This window comes from Bos taurus, chromosome 20, assembly GCF_002263795.3.
Source record: "Bos taurus isolate L1 Dominette 01449 registration number 42190680 breed Hereford chromosome 20, ARS-UCD2.0, whole genome shotgun sequence".
Lineage (NCBI taxonomy): Eukaryota > Metazoa > Chordata > Mammalia > Artiodactyla > Bovidae > Bos > Bos taurus.
In genome coordinates, this window is record NC_037347.1 from 13944359 (window position 1) to 13968847 (window position 24489).

The following is a 24489-nucleotide window of genomic DNA, read 5'->3' on the forward strand; positions in this document are numbered from 1 at the left end:
TTCTTGTCACCCTTCTTTCTTTTTAATTGAAGTATGCCTTTTTTTTTTTTTTTTTACTTGAAGTATAGTTGATTAGTCATCTTTCCTATGACTGACTCCGTGTACTTTTACAAGTCAGGTACCTATGATTGGAACTAGATAAACAACAAGCTCTCTAACCCAGGGGCATTATTATTAATTGAGAACATGGAATTGAAATGTAAGTCTAACTGCATTCTTACCTTTACATTGTATGATGTAAATGTATGTTAGAAGATACTTGAAAATTACTTATATTCTTGTCTTAACAACTTCTTTATCATTTACCAGGTAAGTTGTCATTCTAGCACATTTATCAAATTATTTTTGTCCAAATTAATGATGGGTGTTCTGAGGGTTAGTTAATTGCAGAGAAATTGTTTATGAACCCAGCTTCAGTAGAGTTATATACTGTTAGGTATTCACAAATAACGAATCATGTCATAATTTTCAAAACTTAAGATGTTAACTTACAACATTGTTTTGGTCCTTGACACTTATCCTTCCAAGGAGATTTCACTGTGATGTAATTTTTGTGAGATCTGTCAGATGAAGTGATAAAAGATGATTTAAGATTTTACACCTAGACAGTTTTTTTTCATGGAGGAATAAAGTAACAAGATCGATTCATTAAATAAGATCAGACTTTTTTTTTAGCCTAAAATATTTATGCTTTAAAGTCATTTAAAGAGCACATATGTTCTTTCCAATTATTAGGTGCTGGAATGTGGAGTTTGTGAAGATGTCTTTTCTTTGCAAGGAGACAAAGTGCCTCGCCTTCTGCTTTGTGGTCATACAGTCTGCCATGACTGTCTCACTCGGCTGCCTCTTCATGGAAGAGCAATCCGTTGCCCTTTTGATCGGCAAGTAACAGAACTAGGTAGGAAAATATATATAAAATTGTTCTTGTAATACAAATGTCATGGTAGACAGTTTCTTTTTGTTTGATTTTAAAAATTATAAAATTCTGGGAGTTCCCTGGCAGTCCAGTGGTTAGGACTCTGTGCTTCTGCTGCAGGACGAATGGGATCTTTTCCTGATCGGAAAACATGCCAAGGTGTGGCCAAAAAAATAAAAAGAAACAAAATTCCAAGGAGGTTTCATTTTCTTTTAAAAGCAGTAGTCCTGAAGCTATAAACTAGCTCATTCTTAGGGACTAACTTTATTTCATCTTTTAGGATTTTTATATTCAGTACTTATAGATCAATAGTTTTAAGACACCTGAGAAAGATATGCTAATCTTTTCCACTTTCCTGTAAAACAGGGTTTACCTTAGACATGAATAGGCCATTAAGGAAAATACAGTTAAGTACTTGGAGTTTCAACATGGTATTTATTGATATCAAAGACAGAAGAATTTTTAGCATTTGATAACTACTAACTACTTCTTGTTCTCTGTTAAAATGTGTTTAAAGGTCTGGTGGATTTTTTTCAGTTTTTTGCATACTTTTCAGACTTTGCTTTATAGTTTTCAAAATGAGTTATTACTATTGGATACCAGATTTGGAAATGACATTTATTAACATTTGAACAGTTATCTTACAACCATAAATTCTGTGTTTATTCTTTTTAATGGTGGAATTTTCTCCAAAATTAATAGTTTAAGGTTGTCATTTATTTTTAGTTTAGTAGTACTGTTTAAGACTGTTCAGACTATATATCATGTGGAACACATTTGAAATTAAACCACCAGGAAAACAAGCATGAGTACCCAGATTTTTAGACCAGAAAGCTTTAAAATGCTAAGAAACATTGTTGTAAAATGTTTTCTTATAAGGGTAGGATAGAATGGGTTTTTTAAGATTTTGGTAGTCTTTGATTTAACTAAGTAGTATGCTCATTTGCCAGAAAGCTAATATAAGACAGTGTTAGCATTATTATGGATAGCATTAACTTACCATTACTCAAGAAATAATAAGGTTCGGGGGGAGATGTCTTTATTTTTACATTGTTTTTATTGTCCTTTTATTCTGTAATTTATATATATCATACCATCTTCTTTATATAAAACTGTATAGAAGTAGTAATACTTTGTGAATGTAAGATGGACCCTTTCTTCCTTTTGAAGGGCACTGTATCTTCTCTACATAAATACCACAGTGTGGGTTGTTACTACCCTCACTGTGATAACCTAGGAATTTGTGACAGGTAATGGTTAGTGATATCCTAGCTGAAATCAATCAAACCAGTAATTTTGCCTTGAATATAGGTTGTAATTTCTATGTTCTTGTTCAGTGATTAAGTCATGTCCAGTTCTTTGTGACCCCATGGACTGCAGCACACCAGGCTTCCTTGTCTTTCACTATCTCCTAGAGTTTGCTCAAACTAATGCCCATTGAGTTGGTGATGCCATCCAATCATCTCATCCTCTGTTGAGGATCCATCTCATCCTCCTCATCATCTTATCTCATCTTTTTCCGCCTCCGCTCAATCTTTCCCAGCATCAGGGTCTTTTCCGGTGAGTTGGCTATTCACTTCAGCAGGACAAACTACTGGGGCTTTGGTTTCAGCATCAATCCTTCCAGTGAATATTCAGGGTTGATTTCCTTTAGGATTGACTGGTTTAATCTCCTTGCTGTCCAATGGACTCTCGAGAGTCTTCTCCAGCACCACAGTTTGAAAGCATTAGTTCTTTAGCGCTCAGCCTTCTTTATGGTCCAGCTCTCACATCTGAAAAACCATAGCTTTAACTGTATGAACCTTTGCGGGCAAAGTGATGTCTCTGCTTTTTGATACACTGTATAGGTTCATCATCGCTTTTCTTCCAAGGAGCCACTGTCTTTTAATTTCATGGCTGCAGTCATTGTCTGCAGTGATTTGGGAGCCTGAGAAAATAAAATATGTCACTGTTTCCTTTTTTCTCCATCTGTATGCCATGAAGTGATGGGACCGGATGCCATTATCTTAGTTTTTTGAATGTAGAGTTTCAGCCAGTGTTTTCTCTCTCCTCTTTCACCCTCAAGAGGCTCTTTAGTTCCTTCTCGTTTTCTGCCATTAGAATGTTGTCATCCACATATCTGAGGTTGTTAATATTTCTCCCAGCAATCTTGATCCCAGCTTGTGATTCATCTAGCCTGGCATTTTGCATGTTGTGTGGTAATTACTATACCTTTTAGCTTAGAATTTTACTCTAATTCGAGCCTATGGAATATGTGTTAATGACTCTTGATATAGTTTGATGTCATTATTTTTAAATTTGTGTTTAAAATCTATTATAGAAATTATATATATATATATATATAAATTGCAGAAAACTTGGAAAATCTATTAAAAAATATAACAAAATCATTTGTATTTCCTGCTTATAAAATCAAGTTACTGGTTTTTTTTTCTTTTCCATTATGACTTATTACAGGATATTGAATAGAGTTCTCTGTGCTATACAGTAGGACCTTGTCATTTATCCGTTCTATATATAATAGTTTACACCTACTAATCCCAAACTCCCAACCCATCCCTCCCTTCTACCACCCCAGTCCCCATGAACTGCTGTTAATATGAAAGAATCAAAATTAGAATTCTTCTTTAGTATCAGTAATTGTTTATCATAGTTATTAGTACTGGTTAGTATTATTTGTGGTTCTTCTCTTCTTTCCTCATGGTAAAATTATACCTCCCTGCTCTCTTATGATTAGGTAGGCAGAGCTGTGTGATTTTCCTGTAACTAGTGAAATTATGAGTAGAAGTGAAGAGTTAACTTCCAGGTAGAAGCTGTTGAGGATAGATTTATGATAGTTTGTAGTAAATTGTTTTCTCTGCTATAGTGAGGTGATACAGGTGGTTGGAGCCTCAGTGGCCTGTGTCCTTGATCATGGACAGTAGGGAACAGAATCTCTCTTGTCTTCACCAACCCCTGAGATGTTATATGAGCAAAAAGCAAATCTTTGTTGTTTTAAGTCATTGAGATGTTGATTTATTTTGATAGTCACAGAAAGATTAAGTGATATCTTAGGCAGTTGATAGATACTGTTTAAATACTACTAGGAGTTTATGTGGAGAAGGCGATGGCACCCTACTCCAGTACTCTTGTCCGTGGAGAATCCCAGGGATGGGGGAGCCTGGTGGGCTGCCATCTGTGGGGTCGCACAGAGTCGGACACGACTGAAGCGACTTAGCAGCAGCAGCAGCAGGAGTTTATGTGTTTGTGTTTAATATATAATTAAAGTATTTGGATACTGTCAAGATAATATTTTTAAATAAAAGACTTAGTGTACTTCTTAATCTTTTATAAACAAAGTGGATAGAACTCAGTTTGATGTAGAATGTGTGTGAAAAATTAAATCCGTTGAGAAAGCCTTGCTAGGATGGCAAGACAGGGGGAAATGCTGGGTAGGGGCTGCATAAAGATACTTGGGAAGGGAGGTCACAGAAATCAGACAGGAGGGTAAAGATATTTAGCCTAGTTAAAAAAATTTTGGGGGGGAACCATAACTAGAAATGGCTTTTTTCCTTACCTTTTCTTCCAACTTTCCTTCTTCCTTTCTTTTTTCTTCCTTCCCTTCCTCCCTTAGTAAAGAGGGGCCAAGAAGGACGGAAGCCTTGTAACCATTGACTTCATTATTCTTTTGTTTTTCAATGAGTGTGTATTAGATGGCAGCTTTGTGTTAGATGGTATTTGTTGTATAGAAGCTCCGCGTAACAGATACTCCTTCTAATTTCCAGAGGATCTATCTTTTATTTATAGTCTTAGGAAGAGTTTGTGTTGTGTGTGCTCATGTGTGTGGCCATGTATGCATGCACGTATGTTTGTTCGCGTGGCCTTTTATGGTCAGTTCTGGGGAAAAGAGGCATTGGTCCTCACTCACATGCACCCTAAAGTCTTACCTACCAAAAAGGGAGTATCGTCAGACTTTAGTGTGAAACTCTGTGTATGTATGTGAGAAGGAGTTTATGTATTTATTGATTGCCCTTAGGGTTCTAGGTTAGATGAGATATGGGGAAAATGTCTGTAGCTGCTCTAGTTCCAGTTTAGAGATGGATTTATTTTCGGTTAACTGTATCTTTCATACTGTGGTTTTCTAACATGCATCATATTTTATGACCATATTTGTGGTCATAAAATCAGTTTAATTGTCTGTGAATAAGATTTTTTAAAAAGAAATAGGATAAAACCAATCAGTGTGTTGCACACTGTGAGGGTGAATTTTGGTTTGTAAATCTTCTGTTTCAGTGGTGTGTGTGTGTGTGTGTGTGTGTATGTCTTATACTGGGTTGCAATGTAAAATGTATTTCTTACTGTAGGTTGCTGTTAAAAATATTTAAAGCACTTGTTTTAGTATATACACTAAAAGTCAGTGAGGAAATAGGATTTATAAATTATATTGAAGTTAAATTATAGAAAAAGAAAAAAAATAAATTATAGAAAAAGAATAAGAGTTTTAAAAAATGTTTCTACTTAGAGTGCTAAGGAGTTCTGTGTTTTAAAGAGAATATTTAATATTGCTGTTATAGCATTAACAGGAAATGGAGAAATTTTGAATTTTCAAAATCTAAACATTATTAATGATTGAACTGTGAGACATTGAAATTACTATCAGGATATGGGGTAAAATAAATAATATTCCATTTTGTTATATTTAGTTTATATGTTTATATTCTAGGAGATTCAGGTGTCTGGGGATTGAAAAAAAATTTTGCTTTATTGGAGCTGTTGGAAAGACTACAGAATGGACATAGTGGTCAGTATGGAGCTGCAGAAGAAGCCATTGGGATATCTGGAGAGGTATGGATTGAACTGTTGAAATATTTGTTGTGACCATGAATTTTTTTTTTAATTTAAAATATTTGCCATTATATGCACAATGTTACCTCACTTACCCTATAAAGTAGGGTTCCAGAGACACAACTTGTCATTACATTATAGTTCTGAAGTCACCAGAATCCCCAGCTGAACAAAAGCAAAACTGAAGCTTGAATTCTCTGAAAATACTATACGCAAACTATCTTTTTGGTATGAACTTGTTTCCTTATCATCATTAGTTCTACATAAGGGTAAAGTGAAAGAGTAAGATTATGGGTGAACACAAAGGCTATGTAGCCTACTTTAAAGCAGAGGATGCAAAAGTAATCATTCAACAGTTAAAGCGCAGAGAAAGAGAGAGGAACTCCATGAAAGGGACCTTTTAGCGTAGAGACGAAATGCCTTACAGGTAGCCATAGCTCCTGAGGGAATTACTATTAAATATCCTCATGAAAAGTTAAATTGTATGTAGATGTGCTCTCTTTATCCAGACAGGTTGGTGTCCAATAATTATTAGAAAGAAGGCCATTAACACAAGTTAAAATACATTTTGAGGATAAAATTTGTCTACATAACTCATAGACTGTTCTGAATATAGGAATAGTTGTTTAGTAAATAGTTAATAATTTTGACGAACACCTTGAAAACCACATATTTAGTATCAAGGAAAATGTCAGATTGACTTTTTACTTATCTTTTATTTAAACATGATTTCCTATATAAAGTGAATCAGTGAAAGTAATCTCAAACTGAAGCACTGTTTTCTAAAAATTTTGCAGTTCTTTTCCATGATTTATCTTTTACCTTTATTTTGAAAGATATCGAGGATTATCTAACGTTGATCCTACAAATTTGTCAGCTCTAGAAAGCAGAAGACATGACTTTTTAATTTTATACATATGCATTTTTCATAGTTGCAAACAAAATTGTTTAACTTTGGGTTCATTTTTTATTTACTGTGATACTGAATGATACCATTGATATATTTTCTAATTTTTATTTCTGCAGAAATTTATACCAAATCTTTTCCTTTCCAGTTATGGCCTTTTAGTATTCAGAAAAAGTTTTCGAAGCATTCTTGATTATCTGTCATGTGAAATTGACCACTCAGAATGCTTTTTACTAATTCATAAAAATAATAAACATTTATAAGGTTACATGTAACATAGGGTTTTATTTTATTTCTTTCTTAAATTTAATGATTTTCAACCAGAATAGTGCAGTGGACTCAACTATGGAGTCTTAGAAAAAATACACAGCCTGGACTTCATCTACACCTATTGAGCAATGAGTATTTCTCAGGTTGGAGTCCAAGCATCTATGTTTTTAAAAGCTTCACTTGGTTATCTAAATAATAAGATTTGTGCTTCTCTTTTCCTATACATTATGCTGACAAGTATATTTAAAGCAGGGGGGAGTATTTACTATCAGTTCTTTCAGTCTTAAAAAAAACAGACTTCTATTCTCTGTTGTTCGTTTCTTGTGTGTAAAGTGAGGGGTTTTTGCAGTAGATAACTTTGCACTGACAGTGAATCTAAAACAATGGTTGTATTTTTGGCCTCAAATTCATAGCATATTTTGATGATCAGTTTTGGAAATAGCTTTCACTTACCTATAGAAGTGAGTAGTGAATGACCTTTGTATTTAATGATCAGTTTATTTTTATATATACAAAGATTATGGGCTTTTATATTTCAAAATTTGGCATGTTATAATGATTGGGGTTTAGTTAAAAAAAATTTTTTTAATCAAATTATAGTTACTTTATAATATGTTCGTTTCAAGCATACATCAACATGGTTTGGTTATACACACACACACATTCTTTTTCAGATTCTTTTCCATTATAAATTGTTATAAGATACTGAGTATAGTTCCCTGTGTTGTACAGTTCCCTTGTTATTTTCCTATTTTATATATAGTAGTTTGTAATTTATTTCTCCTCCCTCTCCCTTGGTATCTGCTTTGGTAATGGTAAGTTTGTTTTCTGGGTCTCAGTCAGTTTCTGTTTAATAAAGTTTTACTACATTACTTTTTTGTTTATCAGAGCATCATTCGTTGTGATGAAGATGAAGCTCATGTTGCATCTGTCTATTGCACTGTATGTGCAACTCACTTGTGCTCAGAATGTTCCCAAGTTACTCATTCTACGAAGACACTAGCAAAGCACAGGAGAGTGCCTCTAGCTGATAAACCTCATGAGAAGACCATGTGCTCTCAGCATCAAGTGCATGCCATTGAGTTTGTTTGCTTGGAAGATGGCTGTCAAACTAGCCCGCTCATGTGTTGTGTCTGCAAAGAATATGGGAAACACCAAGGTCACAAGGTATGAGTATAGTTAAAGTTGATAACTGTGCCTGCTTTGCCAGCCTACTGTTTATTTTCACTGACTTGGTTCTTTATACTAAAAGTAGAAACTGAAGAAGAGCTAAATGATAAATGAGTTGAGCTTGGTAGCATGAAAGGAAAAGAGAGGTTTATAATGACTTATCAAAAATTTCGGAGTCCTCATGATTCATTCTTTATTGAAAGTGGCTTTCCAGCAGGAAACAAAAAGTCCTTTTCTTTCTGTGCATGTTTTTGTAAAGCACTGGATTGTATTGATAATATATCAGTTGATGAACTAATGCTTATGATCAAATTTTAGAGATTTCTTGGTTTCTTAGCAGTATATGAAATTCCAAATTTTAAATTATTTCTTTGAAGGATCAATAATTTTGGAATGAAGGCAAATTAGTATTTCTTAATGCTGTGATTTTGTAAATATGTTATAGAACCCACTTGCAGCTAATGCTTTTTTTATTAATAGGAGCCAGTTAAATAGCATTTTATATCATTAGTCAATACTATGAGTTCTTTTCTATAATTATGTTGCATCTTATAGCATTCAGTATTGGAACCAGAAGCTAACCAGATCCGAGCATCAATTTTAGATATGGCTCATTGCATACGGACCTTCACTGAGGAAATTTCAGATTATTCCAGAAAATTAGTTGGAATCGTTCAGCACATTGAAGGAGGAGAACAAATAGTCGAAGATGGAATTGGAATGGCCCACACAGAACATGTATGGATTTTTTTCCTCCTTATCCTTTTTTCCCTCTTACTTTTTCACCTTATAGGATTTATTGAGCAATTCCATTGTATGAGTACTGCATTAGTCAGTGGAAATAAGTTTTTTGAAAAGTCTCTGTCTTTAAGGAAATTTATTATCCATCGTGAAGAGTTTCAAGTGTGGTAACTGTTTACTTTGTGGGGGAAATGCAGGATGCCCTGGCAGTGTGCATATAAACAGCATTAACTTAGGTAAGTCTTGGAAGGCTTTCTAGAAGATGTGATGTCTAAACTGAGATTTAAGGGAATTTAGTCAGGGAGAAGAGTAAGATGGGGAGAGAGTTGTTCCAGAGAGGGAAGCATATGTTAAAATACCTGGAAGTGAGACTTGGACATATTGTAGAAACTTAACTAAGTTCACTGTGGTTGAAGCTTTGAGTATTGGGGTGGCAGATGGTAAGAAAAGATGTTGGAAAATTAAGGGCCAAATTGTGCAACATCTTGTTAGCTATGTTAAAGAGTTTGGACTTTTATCTCACAGGCAGTGATGAGCCATTGAAGAATTGTCATAGGAATAACTTAATCAGATTTGCATTAAGAAAGGTTGCTGTTTAATATAAAAAATGAATTGGAGGAACAACAAGATTGGAAGCAAGGAGACGACCTCTTGTGAGGTTGCTGAAATTATCTACTTGAGAATTGTTTGTGCCCCATAATACTGCAGTATTGAGGATGGAGAGAAGCACATGGCTTTGAGATGTTAAAGAAGTAGAATAGGTAGGTCATAGTGATTGATTGATAATATTGATTGATAGGTAACTTGGAGGGTCAAGCATGATGCCTAGGTTTCCACCTTGCCCAGCCTGGCGGATGGTTGTGCTCTAAACGGGGAGGAAGAAGAATTTGGGAGGGGATGATGAGACCAAGGTGGTAAGTTTAATTTGGATGTTGAATTTGTTATGTCTGTGAAATAAATGGAAATACCCCCCCAACCAACCCCCAGTAAGGTGCAGAGTAAGTGGGTATTAGGAGGTGAGTGTGTCTAACTTCTAAGAGTTTGGCTATGAAGAGAAGGAAGGAACTTAGGCAGTAGTGGTAGTTGCTTTTAAAAATTGAATTGTAGAGGAGAAGCATTTGAGCCTCCCAGGTGGCACTAGTGGTAAAAACCTGCTTGCTAGTGCAGGAGTCTTAAGAGATGTGGGCTCAATCCCTGGGTCAGGAAGATCCCCTGGAAGAGGGCATGGCAACCCACTCCATTATTCTTGCCTGGAGAACTCCATGGACAGAGGAGCCTGGAAAGCTACAGTCCATACAGTCACAAAGAGTCGGACATAACTGAAGCGACTTAGCACACATGCATAGAGAAGAAAGGGATATTTTCAGACAGGAATATAAAACACAGGGACAGACAAAGTATAGTGGGTTTTTTTGGTAATCAAAATTAAAGCCAAGTCATTGGGAATAATGGCTAGAATAATGCTCTGTCAAACGTAGCCAGTAGCCTCATGTGGCTATTTAAGTTTAAATTATTTATCAATCCCAAGAAATAAAAAATTTACTTCCCCAGTCTCACTAGCTACATTTGAAGTACATTTTATATGTGTGTAGCTAGTGGCTACCATATTGGGCAGCACAGATATAGAACATGTCTGTCACCACATAAAATTCTATTGGATCTTGTTGTACTATGATGGAAATATTTATGCCCTCAATAAATATTTATTGAACATATCTCAAGTGCTAAACACTATTCTAGCTAAGGAGACAGCACTCTACAAGTCAAAAATACCACCTATGCAGAGTTTGCGTTCTATTGTGGGAAGAGAGACAATATACAAGTAAAATATGGTGGAAGTATTTTATTAGCTGCTTTGGAGAAAAATCCAGAGAAGGTGGTATTTTGGACAGGCTCCCTGAGAAGAGGCATTGAGCAAAGACCTAAAGGAGGTGAGAAAAGGGAACCATGCTACTATTGGGGGAAAGAACATTCTAGATCAAGTACAGAGGCCCTGCAGTTGGAGTGTGCTTTGTTTTCTTAAGAAACTTCGAGGAGGCTCAGTGTAGCTAAAACAGAATGATTAATGGAAAGCATAGCTGGAATTGATGTCAGAAAGGGCCTTATAGGCACTTGCTTTACTTCATTTCAGGAACGCTTTTCTTCAAAATGTTCATGTGGTTCCCTCTCCTACCTCCTTCAGGTCTCAGCTCAGATGGCTCTTTCTCAGGGATTCTGTCATTGAACATCCCATATAAAGGATTTTGGCGTTTACTCTGTGTGGGAAACCACGGGAGTGTTTTGAGCATAGTAATAATTAACATTCTGACTTAACATTTAAAATGATCAGTCTGGCTTCTGGATGGAGCATACGTTATAGGGAGCAGGGGTAGATCTAGTGAACCAAGTTAGAAGGCTATTACAATAATTAAGTGAGAGATGATAATGGCTTTGATTAGGTTGGTAGAGGTAGAGATGGTGAGGCATGATCAGATTCTAGATATATTTTGAAGTCACCAGAATTCAGTAAGAAATTAGTTGAGAGATAAAAAAGAGAAGTGTTAAGGGTGACTCCAGTTTTTTTAGCTTGAACAACCTGGAAGTTGTAGTTGCCATTTATTGAGATGGAGAAAACTAGGTTTGCGGCTGAGGGAGACTGTAGGTTAGGTATTCCTTGTTTTTTTGAAATGTCATTTACACGGTTGGATATCCAAAGGCTGTATTTAAGGGGAAAAGTCCTGTGTGGAGATATACATTTTGGGATTTTTAAGGTTATAGATGGTATTGAAATTTTCATTATTTCACATAAAAAATCTTTTTTAAGGTTACAGTTGTTGAAAACTTATTTTTATTGCCCAAGGTACCAGGTACTGCAGAGAATGCCCGATCGTGTGTCCGAGCTTATTTTTCTGATCTGCATGAAACTCTGTGTCGTCAAGAAGAAATGGCTCTAAGTGTTGTTGATGCTCATGTTCGAGAAAAATTGATTTGGCTTAGGCAGCAACAAGAAGATATGACTATTTTGTTATCTCAGGTTTCAACAGCCTGTCTCCATTGTGAAAAGACTTTGCAACAGGTACATGGTTTAAAACATGGTTAGGACATAGTTTAAGAAGGAGAATTTGTAAGCTTAATCAAATCATTACCAGAAGTACATACTAGTTATTAATTTAATAAATAGTTTTATATTATTACTCTATGTTATTGTGGGCTTTAATGTGGGCTGTGCTTAGGACATGATCTCTAACCTCGAATTGCTCCAGTCAATCATATCAATGCCCTTTCTTTTTTGTGTCCTCCCCACCGTAAAACCATAGGTTCTAGAACCTCTTTAACTTCTTGTCATTCTTTATTCATCCCAAGCCCTTTAACCCTTTTTTGCCAAATGTATATACTATTCTTTCTGCTTGGTGGGCTTATGTCTCCCTTTTTTAATATTGGAAATCCTTCTTCAAATTTTTACTGTTGTTTGAAGTTCCTTTTCCTTGCTCTTTTTTGTTCATTGGTTTTTGGTGGGGGGAGGTGGGGAGTGCATCCGTAGCATGAACTACCCATCTCTGCTCTAAGTTATTGGTTCTTTTGTGTCACAGAAAATCCATGTTTTTTTTGATGCATGAGGTATCATAAGCAATTTGTTACCCATATTGCAGATAATATGCTTTTAAAATGATTTAGATTTAAGATTATTCTAACAAAAATATCAGTCTTTCTCATTACTGTTTTGGATCTGTCTTCATAAATGTGCAATTTAAGACTAATTGTTGCCCTAGGAATCCTAATATGCTGCAGACACTCTCATTTTTTGATATATTGCTTATGATTGTGTTGATACAAATCATTAGAGAGCTAAACTTTCTACCATTGTAAAGCTTTTTCTCTTAAAAATCTGATAGGCTAGGCTGTAACCACATCAGTCTTGCGTCCTTTAGTCCTTGTCACATTGAATTCTGGTAATTGATGTTTTTGCCATTTATTAAGTTGTCTTCTTTATCCAGTCCTATTCTGACCTCTGCTTTGTGATGCTGAGATTGGAACGCTGAAAACCTGCTCTGCCAGCTGGTTCCATGTTATTTTATGCTTTGCCAGTAGGGGGCAGTAGAGGGAGGCTGAAAGGCGGACGTGGTTTCCTGTGGGTTCCCGATTGCTTGGGGTTCATGTCAATGTCACTGCTCACACGAGGAGACAGCTTTCCTTAGAGATCTGAGTTTCAGCTCCATGGTATCCCTCCTATAAGTGTCTAAGTTTTAATAATTCTAGCATCTCTCCTTTATTCCCCCAGCCCTGAGAGTGGTAGCTATTTCTTACAGTTGTTTCCTGCATGAGACCTCCGAGCTCTTTTTACACTTTCAGTTGCCTTGTTAATAACTACACCTAGTTAACAGTTCTTGGTATTAGTTTTTCTGTTCACATGATTGTTGGGGTTTTTGTCTCCTGATTGGAGTCTAATGATACATTATGCACATTTGTCCTTCTGAATGTTGGCTGAATGCATCTTTGTATCTAAATTCTTTGTATCTGATTAGAAAGAGCTTAATAAACACTTGTTTAGCTCAAGCTACACAGCAAAATTGGAAACGGAGCATGTCCTAAATCATACTTGTGACTACTTTAAAATATTTTTATATTTATTCAGTTAAAAGTATGCTCATGGCTACTGAAATATTTGGAAGTATTTTAGAGTTTCTGAAGCATTTTGTCAGTGACTGATAAATGTTAATGACATGGTATTATCTCACTGTTTTAATGCAAATGAAATTGGAGCCTTGGATTCATTCTTCATATGGACTTATTAGTTTTATTCTGATTTATGGCCACAGAACCCTAATCTCAGCCAGTAGTCTTAAAAGTTCCTGCCGCAGAGATACCTGAACGAGGAATGGATGGAATAGCACATATTTATTACCAATTTTGAGGATAAAATGTAATCATCCCTCCCTTCCAAAACAATTGATGCATCGTCTAAGTTCAAGGCGTGATGCTGCTTGGTTAGGATTTATTTATGAGTCAGACATTTTTTTGTGTGCCTGCTATGTGCCACGTAAATTCTAGGTACATGGAATACATCAATAAGCAAAATAGGCCAAAAGCCATAATCTTGTGGAGTTAGCAACTTAGCAAGAGACAGACAATAAACCATAACCATTTCTAATAAGTAAATTATATAGTATGTTAAAAAGTGATTAAGAGCTAAGGGAAAAAGAAAAAATGTGAAGATATAGCACATTGCATTTTGAAATAGGGTAAGCATCATTGATGAACTATGGAGTGAGGTTCGTGACATTATACAGGAGACAGGGATCAAGACCATCCCCATGGAAAAGAAATGCAAAAAAGCGAAATGGCTGTCTGGGGAGGCCTTACAAATAGCTGTGAAAAGAAGAGAAGCGAAAAGCAAAGGAGAAAAGGAAAGATATAAGCATCTGAATGCAGAGTTCCAAAGAATAGCAAGAAGAGATAAGAAAGCCTTCTTCAGCGATCTGTGCAAAGAAATAGAGGAAAACAACAGAATGGGAAAGACTAGAGATCTCTTCAAGGATATTAGAGATACCAAGGGAACATTTCATGCAAAGATGGGCTCGATAAAGGACAGAAATGGTATGGACCTAACAGAAGCAGAAGATATCAAGAAGAGGTGGCAAGAATACACAGAAGAACTGTACAAAAAAAGTACTGTACAAAAAAAGATCTTCATGTCCCAGATAATCACGATGGTGTGATCACTGACCTAGAGCCAGACATCCTGGAATGTGAAGTCAAGTGGGCCTTAGAAAGCATCACTACGAACAAAGCTAGTGGAAGTGATGGAATTCCAGTTGAGCTATTTCAAGTCCTTAAAATTGATGCTGTGAAAGTGCTGCACTCAATATGCCAGCAAATTTGGAAAACTGAGCAGTGGCCACAGGACTGGAAAAGGTCAGTTTTCATTCCAATCCCAAAGAAAGGCAATGCCAAAGAATGCTCAAACTACTGTACAATTGCACTCATCTCACATGCTAGTAAAGTCATGCTCAAAATTCTCCAAGCCAGGCTTCAGCAATATGTGAACCGTGAACTTCCTGATGTTCAAGCTGGTTTTAGAAAAGGCAGAGGAACCAGAGATCAAATTGCCAACATCCTCTGGATCATGGAAAAAGCAAGAGTGTTCCAGAAAAACATCTATTTCTGCTTTATTGACTATGCCAAAGCCTTTGACTGTGTGGATCACAATCAACGGTGGGAAATTCTGAAAGAGATGGGAATACCAGACCACCTGACCTGCCTCTTGAGAAATCTGTATGCAGGTCAGGAAGCAACAGTTAGAACTGGACATGGAATAACAGACTGGTTCCAAATAGGGAAAGTAGTACGTCAAGGCTGTATATTGTCACCCTGCTTATTTAACTTCTATGCAGAGTACATCATGAGAAATGCTGGACTGGAAGAAACACAAGCTGGAATCAAGATTGCTGGGAGAAATACCAATAACCTCAGATATGCAGATGACACCACTCTTATGGCAGAAAGTGAAGAGGAACTAAAAAGCCTCTTGGTGAAAGTGAAAGTGGAGAGTGAAAAAGTTGGCTTAAAGCTTAACATTCAGAAAACGAAGATCATGGCATCCGGTCCCATCACTTCATGGGAAATAGATGGGGAAACAGTGGAAACAGTGTCAGACTTTATTTTTTTTGGCTCCAGAATCACTGCAGATGGTGACTGCAGCCATGAAATTAAAAGATGTTTACTCCTTGGAAGGAAAGTTATGACCAACCTAGATAGCATATTCAAAAACAGAGACATTACTTTGCCAACAAAGGTCCGTCTGGTCAAGGCTATGGTTTTTCCTGTGGTCATGTGTAGATATGAGAGTTGGACTGTGAAGAAGGCTGAGCGCCGAAGAATTGATGCTTTTGAACTGTGGTGTTGGAGAAGACTCTTGAGGGTCCCTTGGATTGCAAGGAGATCCAGCCAGTCCCTTCTGAAGGAGATCAGCCCTGGGATTTCTTTGGAAGGAATGATGCTAAAGCTGAAACTCCAGTACTTTGGCCACCTCATGTGAAGAGTTGACTCATTGGAAAAGACTCTGATGCTGGGAGGGATTGGGGGCAGGAGGAGAAGGGGACGACAGAGGATGAGATGGCTGGATGGCATCACTGACTTGATGGATGTGAGTTTGAGTGAACTCCGGGAGTTGGTGATGGACAGGGAGGTCTGGTGTGCTGCGATTCATGGGGTCGCAAAGAATCGGGCATGACTGAGCGACTGAACTGAACTGAACTGAACTGAAGCATCATTGAGAGAAGGTGAGATTTACTCAGACTCAAATGGGAAGAAGGTGAAGGGAACTATCTCTTCTTAATGAAGAAGATTTCAGTTGAGGAAATGGTTAGTGCGAAAACCCTAAGGTGACATGCCTTGTGTATTTGAGGAACAGCAAAAGAGGGCAGTATGGCCGTAATGGATAGTAATAAGTGATGGAGAGAGTAATAGGAGCTGAAATGCAAGGAAATCGGGAATTATATATAAGGAGAGCCTTTGGGCCGTTGGAAGAACTTGAACTTTTACTAATTGAATTGGAGAAGCCATTGTGAGGTTTTGAGCACAAGAATGATTTAATCTTACTTGAAAGGATCTGGCTGATATGACAAATGGCAAAGAGAAGGAAGGAGTTCAATAGTTAGGGACTATTGTGGCATTCCAAGTGAGAGAGAATAGTAGCTTGGATAGTAGGGGCTAGAAGTACCCAGATTTTGGGTATCTAGTAGGATTTGTTGACAAGTACATGTGAGAATGAGGAAGGAGAAGACAAGAAAGACTTCAAATTTTTTTTCTGGGGATTGGAACAACCAGATTGCTATCACCTCATATGAATATGGCTTCCCTCGTAGCTCAGTTAGTAAAGAATCCACCTGCAATGCGGGAGACCCCAGTTTGATTCCTGGGTTTGGAAGATCCCCTGGAGAAGGGATAGGCTGCCCACTCGTGTTCTTGGGCTTTCCGACTCAAGGGAAGCCCTTGAGTCAGCTGTTCTTGGCTCAGGTATAAAGAATCCACCTGCAATGCAGGAGACCTGGGTTCGATCCCTGGGTTTGGAAGATCCCCTGGAAAAGGGGGAGGGTACCCACTCCAGTATTCTGGCCTGGAGAAGTCCATGGACTGCATAGTCCATGGGGTCACAAAGAGTCGGACACTACTGAGCAACTTTCACTTTCTTTCTTTTCATACGAATATACAGTAGTGAGCAAAAACTGACAATGCTATTTCTTTCATGGAGCTTATATATTGTTGGAAAATCTGTATCTTATGAAGAATACATTGGCATATGTATAGAATATTTCTGGAATAATATTTAAGCAACAGGAAGGAAAGAGCCTGGGACTCTAGAGTGAGACAGAGACATCACAGTTTGACCTTTAGTCCTTTGTTTTTGGAACCAATTCGTGTATATCTTTCATTATTGTGAAAAACTTTTATAGGAGTACTATACAAACACATAGAACTATGTGCATATGCATTCAACTTGCTGCATTTTAGGACTGGACATTGCTATGTAACCAGCATCCAGATCCAGTAACAGGGCATTACCAGGACCCCAGAAGCCCCTCAGACTCTCTTCTAGTAACTACCTGCCTTTCCTCCTAAGGATGAACCACTATCCTGATTTCTAATGTATACTTTGTTTTTGCCTGTTTTGGTAATTAATAAAAGTGGGCAATTATTATTATTACCCACTTTTATAATAACAATTCTTATTACAATTATTGTATATAATAATTATATATATAATTATTATTAATATTAATACATTATCAATGATATATACAATATTATTGTATAATAATACTTATTACAATTATTATTGTATATAATTATATATACAATTATTAATATTATTACAATATTAATATATACAATATTATTGTATAATAATAATTCTTATTACAATTTTATTGTAATTAATACAATTAGAACTCTTCATGTCATGTCTACTCTTATTTCATGTGAAATTCATTTTGTCAAAATGTAATTGTAGTTCATTTTTATTGTGATAGTGTTGCATTTGTGAGTATAAAATTATTTATCTATTCTTATGCTGATGGGCTCTTAAATTATTTATTAATGTCTGACTATTGTTATCTTAGTCAGATTTACACATAAATTAACTTTTTTGTTGTTAAATGTCCAACTCTTGTGACCCCATGAATTACAGCATGCCAAGATCCTCTGTCCTCCACTGTCTCCCAGAGTTTGCTCAGATTCGTGTCTGTTGAGTCAGTGATGCTGTCTAACCATCTCATCCTCTGCTGTCCTCTTCTCCTTTTGCATTCAGTCTTTCCCAGCATCAGGGCCTTTTCCTGTGAGTTAACTTTTTGCATCAGGTGGCCCAAGTATTGGAGCTTCAGCTTCAGCATGAGTCCTTCCAGTGAATATTCACAGTTGATTTCATTTAGGATTGATTGGTTTGATCTGTTTTCAGTCCAAGGGGCTGTAAAGAGTCTTCTCCTCGAGCACCACAATTCAAAAGCATCGAGTCTTCAGCAGCTAACTTTGAATACTATACTGTTAAATGAGCTTTTCTTGAGTTTTAGTGATATCTCTTTTCCTCGTTTCTTTAAAAGGTTTATAAGAAATATCATCTTCTCCTTTCTAGGATGATTGTAGAGTTGTCTTGGCAAAACAAGAAATTACAAGGTTACTGGAAACATTGCAAAAGCAGCAGCAGCAGTTTACAGAAATTGCAGATCACATTCAGTTGGATGCCAGCATCCCTGTCACTTTTACAAAGGTAATGCATTCTGTACTTCATTTTTAGGTGTGTTTTTGAACACATAATTGTTCACAATTAAATCATAATTGTTTTACCTTCCATGGTAATTAGCTTGAAGAGACAACTAAGAAATTAATGAACCATAGGATTAAAAAAGAAAACTTTATCAGTGGAAAATAGAAGGTGGTGTAATGAATCTTCCTGTACTCATCACCACCTACTTGAACAGTTAAAAACTTTTTATTTCACCTACACTTCTCCCAGTCTCTTTCTACCTACAGTCTCCCAGGTTATTTTGAAACAAATCTCAACATATTTCATCCCAACATCAAATAATTTTTAAAACACGATCAAAATACCATTACCACACCTAAGAAATTAAATACATCTTTAATATTACCCACTATCAAATTAGTATTCAAATTTCCTAGATTGTTAAATAAATTTTTTTAGGTCTGAGACTGTATTTGGCATTTTTTGATATGTTTTGGTCTCTTTTCAAATGGATACCCCTAATTTCAAAAGGTACATGTGTTTCATTTTGCTTTTTTTGAGTGCCTTTAAAATTGTTTTTAATCTTGTTTTATAATTATGTGAAGCATTCACATGGTCTGGAGTCATATCTACAAAGCAAAGTGCATTCAGTGAAGTCTAACTTAAATTCCTGACCCCTCCATCCTTTTCTTCCCTTCTCCATAGAAACCTATTAAGAATTTTTCTTAGTTTTTTCATCATTTAAAAAAATAAGAGAAATATGTTTGCATGTACGCTCCAGCCATTTAAAGGTAGAGTACTGTACTCACTTCTCCACCTTGCATTTTAATTTGAGGGTACATCCTAAAGGTCACTCCTTAGCACTATATAGTGACCTTTTTCATTCCCTTTTACATCTACAAGGTACTTGATTGTGAGTATGTCCATTTTTTTATTCTGGTAAAAAACACAAAATTTTTTACCATCTTAACCATTTTTTAAGTGTATAGTTCAGTATTGTTAAGTATATTCACATTGTGTGAAACATTTTCAGAAATTTTTCATCTTGAAAAACTTAAACTATACCTTATAAACGACCACTCCCCTATTCCCTGCTTCTCCTCATATGCTGGTATCCAGTGTTCTACTTTCTGTTGCTTTAAATTTGAGTACTCTAAATTTAGTGTATATGTGGATAGTATTTGTCTTTTTGTGATTGGGTTTATTTAACTTAGTTTTATGTCCTCAGAGTTCACCTATGATGTAGTATATGACAGAATATCCTTTTAAGTCTAAATATTTCATTGTTTGTATATGCCACATTTTGTGTATACATTCATCTATCAGTGGATATTTGGGTTACTTTACCTCTTGGTTACTGTGAAGAGTGCTGCTGTGAACATGATTGTATAGACATCTCTTTCAGGCTTTGTTTCCAATTCTTTTGGATAAATACCAGAAATGGGACTAATGGTTCATATAGTAGTTCTGTTTTTAATTTTCTGAGGAAATGTCATACTCTTTGCTTAGTATTGCATCACATGATCTAAATCCCACCAAAAGTGCATGAGGATTCCAGTTTCTCCACATTTTCACTTATTCTTATCTGTTTTGTTTTTGATAGTAGCCATCCTGATTGGTGTAAAGTGATATCTTATTGTGGTATTGATTTGCATTTCTCTGATGATCAGTGATGTTAAGCATCTTTTCATGTGCTTCTTGATCAGTTCTGTGGAGAATTTTTTACAAGTCCTTTTGCCTGTTTTTCTGTTTCTATCTGACTTTTTGTTGTTGAGTTGTAGGAGTCCTTTATATATTCCGTATATGAATCCATTATCAGACACATGATTTGCAAGTATCTTCTCCCATAGTTTTCTTCTTCACTCTATTGATTGTGTCCTCTGATTCACAAAAGCTTTTAACATTGATCTAGTCCCATTTATCTATTTTTGCTTCTGTTGATTGTTTTTTATGTCATATCCAAGAAAATCATTGCTAAATCCAATGTCATGAAGCTTTTCTGCTGTTCTATGAGTTTTATAGCTTTGGTTCTCATGTTTAGGGCTTTACTCTACTTATTTATAATCCAGATATTTAGAATTATTATATATTCTTTATAAACCTTCCATTTTTCCATTATATAATGAACTTGTCTCTGACAGTTTCTGACTTAAAAATCTATTTTGTCTGATACTAGGATAGCCAGCCCTGCTTTCTTTTGGGTATGATTTGCATCCCAAAGAAATTAGCATTTTTACCATCCTTTCACTTTCAAACGTATGTTTCCTTAGATATAAAGTGAACCTCTTTTGTAAACAGAATATTTTTAGATCTTGGTTTTTCACCCATTAGGTCACACTATGTCTTTTGAGTGGAGAGTTAAGTCTATTTATATTTAAAGTAATTATTGTTAGGTGACCCTTACTATTGTCATTTTGTTCATTTTCTGCCTAACTTGATACTTTTTTTTGTTTTACCTTTCCTCTTTCATTGCCTTTTATGTTTTATTGATTTTTTTTTTTTAGTGTCATGGTTTGAGTTCCTTCTCATTTCCTTTTGTTTATATTCTATAGATTTTTGTGTGTGTGTTTAAAGTTACCATTACAATTACATAAAATATCTTAGTTGTAACATTCTGTTTTAAATTGATAACAATTTAACTTCAACTGCATACAAAAATTCTATTTCTCCACAGCTCCACCCCCTGTACTTTATGTTATTGATGTCACAAATTATATCTTTATATACTATACACTTATTAGCATAGGCTTATAGTTTCTTTTAATGTGTTTGTTATTTCATTTCCATGAAGAATTAAATTTATTCACCCAAATTATAATAATGCAGGTTACTATTTGTCCCTGTAGTTATTGTTACCATTTTAGATTTTCATATGACTTCATATTGCTGACAACCTTTCATTTCAGTTTGAAGGACTCCTTTAGCTTTTCTTTTTGAGCAGGTCTAGTGATAATGACTTCCTCAGCTTTTGTTTTTCTAGGAAAATCTTGATTTTTTTTCCCATCATTTTTGAAGGACAGTTTTGCTATATATAGCATTCCTAGTTGAAGCCTTTTTCTTTCAACACTTTGACTATATCATCCCATTCCTTCTGGCCTGCAGTGTTTTTGCTGAGAAATTTGTTGATAGTCTTATGGAAGCTCCCTTTCTGTGATTAGTCATTTCTTCTTGTTGCTTTCAAGATTATCTGTTTTTGAATTTTGACAGTTGGGTTATAATGTATCTTAATGTGGGTCTCTTTGCATTTATCCTAGTTGGAATGCATTGAGCTAGGATTTTTATGTCCATTTCTTTCCTCAGATTAGGAAGTTTTCAGCCATTATATCTTCAAGTAAGATCTCTTTGCCCCTTTATTTCTGTATTCTCCTTCTGAGACTCCCAGTCCGATGTGTCTCTTAGGGTCTTTTCACTTTTCTTCATTGTTGTTTTCTCTCCCAAATCCATGAGTCCAAATTACCCATGTTTTAAAAATTAATTCTTGCAAAAATCCTATGAAGTTTGGTCTATTTAAAAAAATTAATTGAAGGATAATTGCTTTGCAATATTGTATTGGTTTATTCCATATATCAACATGAATCACTCATAGGTATGCATGTGTCCCCTCCCTCTTGAACTTCCTTTCCACATTGCTACCCCATCCCACCCCTCTAGGACTTTAGTCTATTTTTAATGCCCATTTTATACATGGGTGAAGTGAGGCAGAGCAGTCATGCAGCTAGAAATTGAACAAGTATGTTCATTGCAGTATTATTTATAATATAAAAATATCAGAGATGATCAAATATTTGTCAATGAGGATTGGTCAAATGGTAAATGGAATATAATAAAGCAATTGAAAGAAAAAAAGTAGTTTTATATGTTTGAAATGAAAGGATTCCGTAAGGTACTATTGAGTGTAAAAAGTGAGTTGCAGTGTGTATTTTTTTTTTAAGTGTGTCTGCCTTGTGTATGTCAACCAGTGTATGATGCACAGGAAGATGTCTGGAGGAATACATGTGAAATTGTTAACAGTGAATATTTATAGGAAGTAAGCATCACTTTTTATTTTTAATTAATATATTTAGCACAGCATGAAAAATCTTATTTAAAGAAGATTCAGTTGAGCTAGAAAATCTGGGAAAAATAAGTGTGTGTGTGTGTATTTTTTAGCTTACATAGTATGTAATAAGTTTTATTAAGCCAAGATTTAATAAAGCAGTGAGGATACATTTCCTCTTTGTAAATATCAGAATCAGGGTATTTTAATATGGGAATAGAACTGATTTTAATGGATTGAGGAATGAGTAGGAGACAAAGTAATTAACAAAGGTATTTTATAAATAAAAGTGTAAGTGCTAGTACTTTTACTCCATATCAAAATTAAAAGATTTATTTTTAAAAAAATTTTAGGACAATAGAGTTCACATTGGACCCAAAATGGAAATTCGAGTTGTTACATTAGGATTAGATGGTGCTGGAAAAACTACTATTTTGTTTAAATTAAAACAGGATGAGTTCATGCAGCCTATTCCAACAATTGGTAAGTATGCGTATTGCTTTTACCTTAGTGAATATTTTATAGGAAAAAACCCTAACTTACAGATGAGTTCTCAGGGCCTTACTTTATGCCCGTCTGATGTGGAGATTGGCTGTAAGACATTAGCATTTCAGAGGAAAAATGTGAGGTTCAGTGACTGTGGGATTGAAATGTGGATTGAGGGGGGATAGTAAGAAATAATAGAATATTGGTGGGACAGTTGGAAGGAATAAAATATTGATGACTCTGGCTGAAAATTAGGGATGAGGAGGTGGTAGTGTTGCAGAGCTGGTACTCAGCTGTCAAGGTCTTAAGGACTCTACTGGATTAGAGGGCTAGCCCTGGTTAAAAGTATACATTTCCCCCTGTATGTTTATTACAAGTGGAGTTGGTTAGATAGTACTGTATGAAGATGATTTGTAAGTCACAGGTACAAATGGGGTTGCCTGTTTTTGGCGTGTCACTCATAAGTCAGTATTAAAGTAAGTTTGTTTTTTTTTTTAACAGGTTTTAATGTGGAAACGGTAGAATATAAAAATCTAAAGTTCACCATTTGGGATGTAGGTGGAAAACACAAATTAAGACCATTGTGGAAACATTATTACCTTAATACTCAAGGTAAGAGTATAAAAATTGCATCTTAATTTTTCAAATTTTTAGAATATCAGTCCAGTTTTCAGTGCATTTATTTAGCTAATAAAGCTGATATTTTAGCGTTGATTAAATACATGACCATATTATTACATATTGGTAGCACACCCTACACTATTAAGAAAATTAAGCTAGATAGACTGGGATATATACTCTGATATATTTCATGAAAAACCATAACTTAATATTTATCTTATACATGTAAGCAATTAAGGGTACTTTCCTCTTGGTATTCTTAACAAAGAGTATTATTAGTGTTCATATGAGTATAATCATTGGGAATACTGTGGTATAGGGTAGAATTTGTGGTGTATAGTTTTGTTGCTGTATTCAATTCAATTCAACTCAACATTTATCCCATTATAATCTCTCAATAGCTCTACTCCTTTACTTCCATTCACAATTAGTTATCAGCAGCAGAAGAACCCATAGTGGTTTGATTTTAACCAAACTGTGTTATGTGACATACATTCCACTTAGCATTTATTCACATAAATGAATTGTACATTTTGTCTCCTATACCCCAGCATAAAGCTTATGTTCATACTCTCTGTCCATATATCATCCTGTTTTCCACCTAGAAGAAAGACGAGATAATTTTTACTTTGAAATTTTTGACATTAGGTTAGTATGAGCCAGTGATTAAGGGGAAGAAATGGAATTTTGAACATGAGGAATGGTTGAAAGCCTAGGATGTTTAGCTGCCATTAGATAACTGGAAAGATTTCAAAAGACAGTTAATTCAGTAGATATTCATGAAGTTTCTGCTGTGTATT

At 35.4% G+C, this 24489-nt stretch overlaps 1 protein-coding gene across 2 annotated transcripts in view; it reads left to right on the plus strand.

The window, feature by feature from the left end:
- The window catches only part of TRIM23 (tripartite motif containing 23), a 35753-nt gene that overhangs the window by 5607 nt on the left and 5657 nt on the right, over positions 1 to 24489 (plus strand). Inside the window, exons 2-9 of one of the 2 annotated variants that reach the window (NM_001080303.2) lie at positions 736 to 898; positions 5619 to 5740; positions 7806 to 8084; positions 8643 to 8825; positions 11668 to 11883; positions 18436 to 18570; positions 22936 to 23065; positions 23570 to 23680. In NM_001080303.2, coding sequence (NP_001073772.2) covers positions 736 to 898; positions 5619 to 5740; positions 7806 to 8084; positions 8643 to 8825; positions 11668 to 11883; positions 18436 to 18570; positions 22936 to 23065; positions 23570 to 23680 — 1339 coding nt within the window. Of the gene's footprint in view, positions 1 to 735; positions 899 to 5618; positions 5741 to 7805; positions 8085 to 8642; positions 8826 to 9653; positions 9743 to 11667; positions 11884 to 18435; positions 18571 to 22935; positions 23066 to 23569; positions 23681 to 24489 lie in introns of those variants that run through there. The other variant, XM_010816724.4, reaches the window with a different exon arrangement.